At 35.2% G+C, this 11,468-nt stretch overlaps 1 protein-coding gene and 1 pseudogene across 1 annotated transcript in view; one reads left to right on the top strand and one right to left on the bottom strand.

The window, feature by feature from the left end:
- Nucleotides 1–11,468, bottom strand: part of LOC102859961 (lysine-specific demethylase 6A-like) — a 230,183-nt gene that overhangs the window by 51,532 nt on the left and 167,183 nt on the right. The window contains 4 exon segments of the mRNA XM_006902075.1: nucleotides 635–1,410; nucleotides 6,995–7,385; nucleotides 10,159–10,203; nucleotides 10,205–10,260. Of these exon segments, the coding sequence (XP_006902137.1) occupies nucleotides 635–1,410; nucleotides 6,995–7,385; nucleotides 10,159–10,203; nucleotides 10,205–10,260 (1,268 nt within the window).
- Nucleotides 2,260–2,651, top strand: LOC102858754 (annotated as a pseudogene).

Genomic DNA, 11,468 nt, shown 5'->3' with positions numbered 1-11,468 from the left:
ACTAAAACTCAATATTGTCAAATGAATAAATAATAATAAAAAAAGTTCAATGCTTTAAATAACAACAAATTTCCTCTTAGTAAAAATGACTGCTTTCAGTGGACAGCACAACTCATTAACACTAAGCCACCAGAGCTCCTTCTGTTATTATTAGGTACAGTCAAGTTGACTACAATTTCTTTCTGTACTGCATGCTTTACAACCTCTTCTAGATTCAAACACAGATGTCGTGCTATCTCAATTGGAGGGAAAATAATTATTCATAATTATTGAACTCCATTCCTATTCAAATCTGATCAAAATAAATGTTTTCCAAGCTTCTGATATTTTGTGCCATATATAATTTAACCCATTCTGTTTCACAGTGACGTTGAAAACTCTAGTAACCAGCAGAGGACAGTAATACCACACTGCCACTAAGATTACAAAATTTACGGGGATACTTTCCACATTAACAAATATGACTACAACATTCAAACATAATAAAGTGGTCTCAGATTGTTATTTCAATTAAGCGCACCTATGATGTTTTGCTTATTTATTTCCTCTATTTTGCAAAATATAGTATTATATTTCAACATTCTGATCACAATGGTCAACCATTTACTTTTGTGATGAAACTGCCCACACTAACCTGCACGCTTTCAAAACTTCTGCTGAACTGGGATATATGGACACAGACATTGAAGGTATGATCTGAGGACTAGTTTTGTGGTTAATCAGAAGGAGATCTGTTTTCATGGGACTCTGAGATTCTTCCATTCCTTCCCCATTCATGGTGTGTAGCCCACTATGAGGGCTGTTAAGGCTGGTAACACTGTTTGTGGTTGTCTGCTCAGTGGACTTTGGAGATGGTGTTGCTGTAGAAATAGCTGAGGATGGTGAAGAGTCAACAGAATTATCAGTCTTTGTATGAAGAGCTGGATGGATGTTATTGATTTTGTCACAGGCTCCAGTACCCACATTGTTATTGGCTTTTCCCATCAACAAGGCAGAAAGCTGAGGATTGTCTGAACTTAGTAAACCTGGTGACTTAGAAGCTCCACAACTGGAACTGGAAACAGCATCTGCCATGACCTGATGGACATGATTAGGAAGTTCTTCGACACTGGTAACGCTGTTAGGTGTCTCTCCAGTGTGCCTGTTTATTTCAGGCACTATAGATGTATTTCCTGAAGGCTTGATCTCTTTGGTTAAGGTAATGCCTTGTCCACCTGAGGTAGCAGTATGAGAGGAGAGGTGACCAAGAGAAGCCCCCTGTGTCACTGAATTGCTAGGCAAGGTGGGATATCCATTCAGATTCTGACTGCCAGAGCCAGTTGCCTGGAGATGCTGGGAGGGCCCAGTGGAAGAGAGAGGTCGTTCACCCTTAGGACCTGCCAAATGTGAACTCTGACTTTTGTGAAGCCCCTAAAGAGAAAGAAAATTGATTTAAATCTAAATTAACCAAACTCAGAGTACATACACAGAATTTTAAATATTAAAGAAAAGCAAAGCCAATAAAAATAAACAAAATTCTGTGTGAAAAACAATATATATGAACTTCGTAAGTAACCAGTATAAACTAAAAATTTTAATAAAAAAAATAAATATCTCATTGTATAAGATATTTTGTTCAAAGTCTCCTATTACTATATGACATCTGGTAAGAGATTTTTCTTCCTGATGATATGAGTTCATTATTAGTTGACATAAATTACTTTATTTACATTGAGAATTTTATAGTTTTAAGTTGAAAACCAAATATAAATAAGTATATTATTAATAATATAAAACTATGACTGCATATCAACAAAAGGCAACTCAATGGTTTATGAACACTTTATATTAATATAAATGATTAAGGGAGTTCTGGTGGGATGGTCTACAGTTTCAGGTCACATCTTTCTGGTAGTTTGAATCTACCAGCAGCTCTGCAGAAGACTAGCAAACTCCTCCCAATGTAATTTACAGTCTCAGAAACCCACAAGAGAGTGAGTTATGAATCGATACTGACTTGATGGCAATTTAAAATTTTTGGAATTAATATTAACCTTAGAATTAAAGAAATAATTTTTTTTTTGCAAATAATTGCAATTTCAGAATATCAAAACCAGTAACTTATGTAGATATTGATACAGTTTTAATTTCGTTTCTCAAAAATATATGGAATCCCCTTTCATTTACACTAAAATTATAGAATTTTGAGTTAAAAATTAGTTCAGTAACAAAGTTTAAAAGTTGTTTATCTTGCTCTTTCCACCATCTTTCCGTGCCGCCACAATGGTGCGTATGAACGTCCTGGCCACAACACGCTCAAGAGCATCAACAATGCCGAGAAGAGAGGCAAGCACCAGGTTCTCATCAGGCCGTGCTCCAAAGTCATCGTTCGGTTCCTGACCATGATGATGAAGCATGGCTACATTGGCGAATTTGAAATCACTGATGATCACAGAGCAGGGGAAATTGTTGTCAACCTCACAGGCAGGTGAAACGGTATTATCCGCCCCAGATTTGATATGCAGCTCAAAGATCTAGAAAAGTGGCAGAATAATCTGCTCCCGTCCCGTCAGTTTGTTTTCATTGTACTGACAACCTCAGCTGGCATCATGGACCACGAGGAAGCAAGACGAAAACACACAGGAGGAAAAATCCTGGGATTCTTTTTCTAGAGATGTAATAAACAGTGCAAATAAAATGCTTCAATTGGGGGGGGGGAGTTTTTTATCTTTTAGGTAAAATTTAATTAGCCACTAATGAAGTAAAATTTTAGTGACAAATTTATAGAAAGAGCTGCATTTAATAATCTAGTTAAAAATCCATCAGCAGGTACTAAAATAAATTTCTGAAGTTGAAAACATCTTAAGAACAATAACCAAGAAACTTACATGCCTACAAACCAGATACATTAAAAGTTAATACACATCATTGAGAATGTAAAGTACAATTAGATCTTAAATGATTAAGCAACTAAAAGTTAAGTCACAGTAATGTTACAAGTTATATGAAAACTTTCCTATATATAATAAATATATATTTAAAAAATTATTTAAAAATATTCTAGGTTTATGAATCAAATTTTATTTATCAAGTTGATAACTTTATCTGTAAGTATACAATACGTTAAGTCATAAATTTGTGTACTTGTATTTTTCAATCTTACCAAGTTCTGAATAAGCTCAAAACTGTAATGTAATACAAAGCCATACTTCCATCATTAAAGGTTAAAAAATGATTCCATATAGATATATCAATTACAGAGTTTCTAAGAAAAATATATAAATAGATTTGTATAAGACAGTATAGAAAAATCATTTTAATGGCAGTTCTTAGGTAAGAACAGTTAACATGCTAGGCTGCAAAATGAAAGGTTGAAAGACTGCATTCTCCCAGAGTCAACTCCAGAGAGAAAGGTGAGGCTCTAATTATAAAAAAAGGCAGTTATAAAAAATGCCAACAGAGTTTATTACTACTGTGATACACATAGGGTTATATGACTTTGAATGAAATTGAACACAATCAACTACCACTATGTAATTTTAGTACCAGAGGTAGATGCTCTCTAGTTTTAGGGATCAGATAGTGTGATGGTTAGGATTATGTGTAAACTTGGCAAGAATTCTCAGTGGGTAGGACAGATATTACATAATAGTCATCTTGTGGTATGGTGTGAGCAGACGGTGAATTGAAAGAGAAGTTTCCTTCCTTGAAATATGGTGGTAAAGCATCATCTCTTTCGAGTCTGAAACCAACTTGTCTATGTTTCTTGAGTGTGAACCAATACCTGGAAATTATACCTAAAAATATAAGAACTTTCCAGTCTCTCAATACTGTTGGCCAATAGTAGGTACATTTTTAGTTTGTCAGCCTTTGCAACTATACAAGCCTCTACCCTGACACCTGATGAAAAGATCTGCAATTTACATGAGCAACTTCTCTGTGTTTATGTGTGAGAGAGAGAAATACAAAGAGAGAGAGAAAGAATATGTGCACACAAACACAAATGTTTATGAATATCACAAGTTTGCACTCACTCATTCATGGTCACTGAGTCAGAACTGACTCAAAGCTAATTCTAGAGCAAGTTTCTGGAGGCTATAAATTATATGGGATATAACTATCAGGTCAGAAGGGTGAATTCATCGGCTACTAAGCAGGAGAAAGATGGAGAGACTACTCTTATAAAGATGTTATGGCCCCAGAAATCTGATGAGTTGGAAATAACTTGTTAGCAGTGGAAGTGACCTGGAAGGTTGTCGAACTAGAATTATGTGTCAAATGGGTAGTTAATTTTCAAAATAGTATTAAAAGAATATATATTGAAACTTTCAGCAACTAAGGAACTAGATATGATAAAGACAAAGGAAATAAGAGAATTATACTTTAAATTCTCAACAAAGGCTCACTTATTTTAACATAAATTTTACCTCAGCACTGTAATTGACATGTCAACAAAAATCTTACATTGTTCTCCTAACAATTATTTAATGTTTAAAGACAATGAACAGAAATAATGCAGCCCCTCTCAACTGTTCTTGCTGTGAACATTTCTTTTAAAACAGATTTTCCCTCTTAACTTCATTATTTATACCCTCTTCACATCATATAATAATTTACTATTCTATAGGTATTTTTAAAAATTTTATTATTTATTATTTTGTGTTTGTGTACCATCAAATCGGATCTGACTGGTACAGGAGGAGATTATCCCTCCTTCCCTGGCAGAGCATCTGGTGGATTTGGCCTCTGGGATTGCAGTGCAGCTTCTCGCCACTAGGCCACCAGAGCTCCCCTACTATTCTATAGGTATTTCTTAAAATTTTATCACAAAATGTTGAAAATGTTAATGTTGAAAATGTTGATGTTGTCTTTGCTGATATTATCTTCAGAGCCTCTAATTAGTGGTGTAGAGAGTAGGTGTTCAATAATTCTTTAACAATGAAATAAACTAATCATCTCTCTACTATCTAAAATGTTAGTATTTCAAGAATACATTTAGAAGTCTCAGAAAAAGATCTTCCTTGATTTCTGTATAATTAAAGGCTAACCAGAAATAAAGTATTTTTAGATCATCAACAACAGAACAGGTTTACAAAATTACAAATAATTAGATAATGTTTTGAGAACTTTTTAAAAATACTTTCTACCCTTTAGTTCTACTTCAGAACATCCACACCAAGGAAATACTACCATCCTTTCTGCCATCTACCTCCTGACCAAAGTTTAAAAAGTTAACACACCAAAAGCAAAACTATGCACATAAATATTCAGAAATAAAAGTCTAAAAATAGGAGAAAATTAAATAAGGCATATTTTAGTGAAAATAATATTTATGAAATCCTTTCCTGTGTTTCAAAATATTTAACAGTTCCACTTTGCCTTCAAGACAAATTAGGCTCTTATTTTTACCCTCTTGTTATACTCTCTTTATAATGGGTACTCTACAAAATCTATACTATATGCACACACTTTACTAGCCTTTCCTCTTTCAAGTTCTTCCATTTCTGGAGACTCTAATGTATGCTCACCTAATCCTCTTTGGCAGTTTTCCACCAAAGTCACATTTTATAGTAATTTATAGTAACTTTATTTCACTGATCCTTTTTCTCCACTAGAAGGATTCTGCTTGAAGATTATGCAAAATCAACTGGAAAAGCATAGCACCAGAGAACTATCAGATATTCAGGCTGGGTTTAGATGACCCATGATACTAGGGATATTATAACCAATGTTAGATGGATCTTGGATGAAAGCAGAGAGTACCAGAGGAATGTCTATCTATGTTTTATTGACTATGCAAAGGCATTTGACTCTGTGGACCACAACAAACTGTGGCTGACTCTGAGAAGCACGGGAATTCCAGAACACTTACTTGATTATACTTACGCGAAATTTATACTTGGACCAGCAGGCAGTCATCAGAACACTTACTTGATTATGCTTATGTGAAATTTATACTTGGACCAGGAGGCAGTCATCAGAACACAGCAGGGAAACACTGCATGGTTCAAAATTGGGAAGGATGTATGCCAGGAATGTGTCCTATCTCCATACCTTTCAATCTATATGCAGAACAGATTATCTGGGAGGCTGGGCTCTATGAGGAAAATGTGGTATCAAGATTGAAGATTCAACAACAATCTGCGTTAGGCTGATGACACAACCCTGCTTCCTGAAACTGAGGAGGACCTAAAGTGCTTGCTGCAGAAGGTCAAGGAATGCAGCCTTCAATATGGATTGAAGCTCAACATCAAGAAAACAAAGATTCTAAAAAAATAAATAAATAAAAAGAAAAGAAAAAAAACCACAAAGATTCTCACTAATGGGCTGACTGGCAGCATCATGCTAGATGGTAAAGCCATTGAGATTGTTAACAGCTTTAGTTTGCTTGGCTTCACAATCACGAGCCAATAATCCTTGGATTCAAGGATTCTGAAGCTTTGTCTGACATACTTTGGATATGCTGCAAGGAGGGACCAGTCCTTGGAGAGCGACATCATGCTTGGGAGGGTGGAGGGCCAGCACAAGAGAGGATGACCCTCGATGAGTTGAATTGATTCAGTGGCTGGGGTAACGGGGGTAGGTGTGTAAGAGACAGTAAGATTGGCAGAGGACAGAGCTCAGTTTAAGGCTATTGAATATAGGGTCGCAATGGGTCACAGGCGACTTGATAGTACATAACAACAACAACAGAAGGACTAATCAAAACCTAGCATACTATGTGACCTTAAGTAGCCAGATACAGAAATTAAGTACCATTATATAAATTGTTTAAAGTTGAAAATGAATAGTGGATTTGGTAGGAACAGCATGATTTATTTCCTTCTTCTTTTGAAGATTTGCAAGAACTTTTCTTTGTATAAATATTACAGTAGAAAAATGACATTTATATGCATACATACTGAAGCAGAATACAGCATTGTACCATGCATAAAATTCTTAAACAATTGCTCATTAAACCAAATAAGGACAAATGATAAGAGAAAAGTAATAAGGCAATCAGTCATTACATTACCTGAGTGGAGACAGAAAGCTGGTTTTCCCACGGCTCCTCTGTGTTATTGGTCAGGTTTGTGCGGTTATGAGGTAGAGTGAGAGAGTTCAGTTGCAGGTAAGGCACATTTCCATTATTTCCACTTCTCATTAAGTGATTATTGCCTATCAAAATACTGTCTGTAATTCCCAGTGTTCTAGATGTGCTACAGGAAATATGGCCTGCAGAAAAGGGTCCATTTGCCAAAGGTTGTCGAGGGCAGGCAGGACGGACTCCAGGTTGAGAGACACTAGGCACTCTGGTCAGAGCAAGCTGTGGCTGCTGACCAGAGACAGAGTTTGTAGGCAGAGATAGGTCATCTGCTGGCCCATTAGGAATTCCAGTAGATCGTACCTGTGCAACTCCTATTTGTCTCATCTAATAAAAACAAATGAATAATAAATGCTGCTTGTATGATCTATTGAAAAGAGAATAATAATAAAACAGAATCACTGATTATAATCTAACATTTAATTTCTCTATAGAGAAAATGGAGTAAAAGTAAGAACATGTGTCTGTTCTTTTGATAAACTTCCTAGGAAGCACAGAATTGTGTTTCAATTTCAAGAAATATCACTTTAAAAGAAAAAAAATTAAGTTAGAAATAACGGAGAAGGGCAGATCAGGAACTAGAGGGATTTCTTATATCTTGTACAGAGGATTTTAAAATCTTATTGTGTTACCATTAGACCAAAGCCTCTATACTAATCAAAAAGCCTTGGTTTAGTTTAGATTGTTAAGTATTATTACTCAATGTAACTAAATCCTTAGAGCATGTGAGAAACAACATAATATTAAAATAACAAATGTTGCAATTAAAAACAATTTCTATAAAAACAACTGTGAGATATCATCTCACTCCAGCCACAATAGCAAAGTTCAACAGGGCAGCAAACAACAAATGCTGGCAAGGTCATGGAACAACTGTAATTTTTATTTACTGCTGATGTGAATGTAAAATGATAGTTATTATGGAAGGTGCATTATAGTGCTTTCTCAAAAGGTTGGAAATAAATACCATTTGACCCAGCTATTACACTAGTGGGAAAATACCCTTAAAGAAACCAGTTATGATTCAAACAGATGAATGCACACCCATGTTTACTGTTGTAGTAATCACAATAGCAAAGAGATGGAAGCAATCCAATTGCCCATCAACAAATGGACAGAAAAACTACGGTACATTCATATAATGGTATCATTATACAACACCTTACACAACACGGATAATCTTGGAGGACATTATGTTCACATTATATGAAATATCTCAGTCAGAAAAGGACAAATACTGCATAACACTGCTGTTATAATAGGGCAGGCATGGGGGGTTGCAGAGAGTGGATGGATAATGAATGCTGTGATGGAACAGTGAGTGTGGAAACTGTCCAGAAGGAATGTATGACTGAGCATTATATGTGTGACAACAATCTGGAACAAGGGGAGTGCATTATGGTGTGAGCCCAGGGGCGGTGGTAGAAAACATGCAACAATGAATAACTGTAAAATAATAAATTTTTTTTAAAAACCCAATGACTCAATACTTATATAGTGAACACTTATGCCAAAAGATCATATAGTTGTTCCAAAAACTGGCTGACAGTAGGCATGCAGAGCTTGAAAGCTTGAATGCAAGGGAGCTCTGGTGGTCTACACTACAATCCCAGAGATATGTGGTTCGGATCCACCAGATGCTCTGCTGTAGAAGGAGGAGCAATCTCTTCCTGTACCAGTCAGGTCTGATTTGACGGTACACATGCAAAAAATAATAAAATTTAAAAAAAAATTAAAAAAGCAAGCTTGAATGCATACTCAGCTGCAACTGGAAGATCAAACATGAGTTCATGAAGCAGTGCCTCTGTAAAACACCTACATGTCAACTTGAACAGCTCAGCCACTGAAAACCCTGTGGAGCACAGTTTATTCTGATAAATGTAGAGCATCATAACTTCGAGTAAAGTGCACAGCAATTAGTAGTAACTGGTCTCCAGAGCCTTACCATATATGTGTGGGAACAGTCATACCACTGGAAGGAACCTTGTTTTAAGGAATTCATCAGAAATGCAGAGAAAGACTGACAAAAAAAAAATTACGTATACCCGGATTTATACTAGCAAAAACAGAAGAAATTCATTTTCTACATTAGGATAATTTATTTATATGTAGAGCATTTCCATGATGGATCATTACTCAACCCTTAAAAAAAGGGTATTTATAAAGACTCTTTTAAGGCAAGAGAAATTATTTTTGCCATTTAAAAAAAATTTCTGGACTAGCAAATTCAGGCCTAGCTCTTGAGTAAGTAATGTTAGCCTTGAAAGACCTTGATACGTGGAAGAAAAAGGTAAATGGCTTCTTAAGATCTACAATAAGTAAAATAATATGCAAAAAATATGACAAAGACTTCTACCGCCAAAACAGAAATCTAAAGTGTGTGTCATCCTATCCAACATACGGATATGATAAGAAACAAATCAGTGTTTTCTGAGAGTTAATAATACATATAGATATTGGATTAAATCACAGCCCAAAGTATTCACTTATGTGCCACAGCTTCACAATAATAAAGCTGAGATATTAAAATGATAAATTATGGTAAATGATTATATGTGAATGAGAGAATGTCAATAAAAATTATGAATGGCATATTTACTCTGTGCTGATTCAAGCTTGACAAAGAACTGTATTTGCAATACAATTATAGTTATGTGAGAGAAAAGAACAGGTGTGGTCGTTTGAAAAAAGACAACGCAAATGTTACTAATAGTTATTCTTGAGGATTGTGATTCAGGATGATTTGGTTTTCTTCTGTAAATTTTTGTGCCTCTTCACAAACTGTTTAGTGATAATTCTCTTTAGTATAAAACAAACTAAGATCAGTCATTTAATAACAACAAAATCAGTATTTTCTTAATATACTGTTTTTGCCCTGTGTCTTAATAAAAAAACACCAACAGAAACCAATTTATAGTTTTTGTTTTGAAATGAAATCTGTCAAGTTACTAGCTTGACAAGAAACACAGATTACTAAATTTCTATAAATATAGGTAGAAAGTAGAAATGAGTATGAATACACATACTCTAAAACAGTGTGAAAGTCAAGAGTATTCAAATTCCTAAGAAATTTTAGAGGGTTAAATGCTATACACAATTGGTATTTCTGCATTAAGAGAAACTGACTTTCCAGCTTTTCTGATCAGTTTCTGGACTGGATTTACATTATTTCTACTTGAACAGAACCATTATAAGTTCTAGAGGAAGAAAACAGAAGAATATAATCTAAGATATATCTAAAAAACAAGCTATCTATTACTCTAGGCAAGCTCCCCTTGAAGTAACTGCATAAACTCAGAACACGTGGTCAAAAACACTATTTCTTTTCCAACAGTAATCGGTGCCAAGAAGAAGTAATTTAAGAATTCTCCAACTGGACACAGTGGACGAATTTAGCAAAGTGGCAGGATACAAGATCAACATACAAAAATCAGTTGGATTTCTCTACCGTGACAAAGAGAATACAGAGCCGGAACTAAGAAAAACAATACCCTTCACAATAGCTAATCACAAGATTAAATATGTGGGAATAAATTTAACGAGAAGTACAAAGGATCTATATATTCAAAGGAAATTACAAAACATTACTACAAGAAAAAAGAGAGACCTTGAGAAGTGGAAGAATATTCCTTGCTCATGGATAGGAAGACTCAATACTGTGAAAACGGCAATACTACCAAAGGCAATTTACATGTTTAATGCAATCCCAACACATATACCAATCCCGTTCTTCAAAGAGATGGAAAAGACAATCTCAAGTTTCGTTTGGAATGGAAAGAAGCCCCAAATAAGCAAAGCATTCCTTAAAAATAGAAAAAGGTAGGAGATATATAACTCCCTAATTTCAAATCCTACTACACTGCCGTGGTGTTAAAGACAGCATGGTACTGGTACAATGACAGACACATAGATCAATGGAATAGAATTGAGATACTGGAGATCAGCCCATCTATCTATCTGTGTCAACTGATTTTTGACACGGAGATGAAATCAGTTAAGTGGGGAAACGACAGCCTTTTTATCACCTGGTGTTGGCAAAATTGGAAAAGTATCTGCAAAAGATTCAAGCAAGACTCACACTTCACTCCATATACAAAAACCAACTCAAGGTGGATCATGGACCTAGGACTAAAACCAAGGACTATAAATTTCATTACAGAAAAGCTAGGAACAATGCTAGAAGTCCTAATCCACAACATAAACAGTCTACCAAGTATCCTGAAAAACCTACAACCAGGAGAAGATAAAGTAGATGAATGGGATCTTCTAAGAATTAAATCCCTGTGCACATCCAAAAACTTCTCCAACAGGGTAAAAAGGGAAGCCACAGACTGGGAAAAAGTATTTGGTAATGACATATGAGATAAGGGACTTATATCCAGAATTTATAAAATACTTGAGCACC

Source organism: Elephantulus edwardii, unplaced genomic scaffold, assembly GCF_000299155.1.
Source record: "Elephantulus edwardii isolate Elephantulus edwardi_28Jun2011 unplaced genomic scaffold, EleEdw1.0 scaffold00365, whole genome shotgun sequence".
Classification (NCBI taxonomy): domain Eukaryota; kingdom Metazoa; phylum Chordata; class Mammalia; order Macroscelidea; family Macroscelididae; genus Elephantulus; species Elephantulus edwardii.
This window is presented reverse-complemented; position numbering and strand designations above follow the sequence as displayed.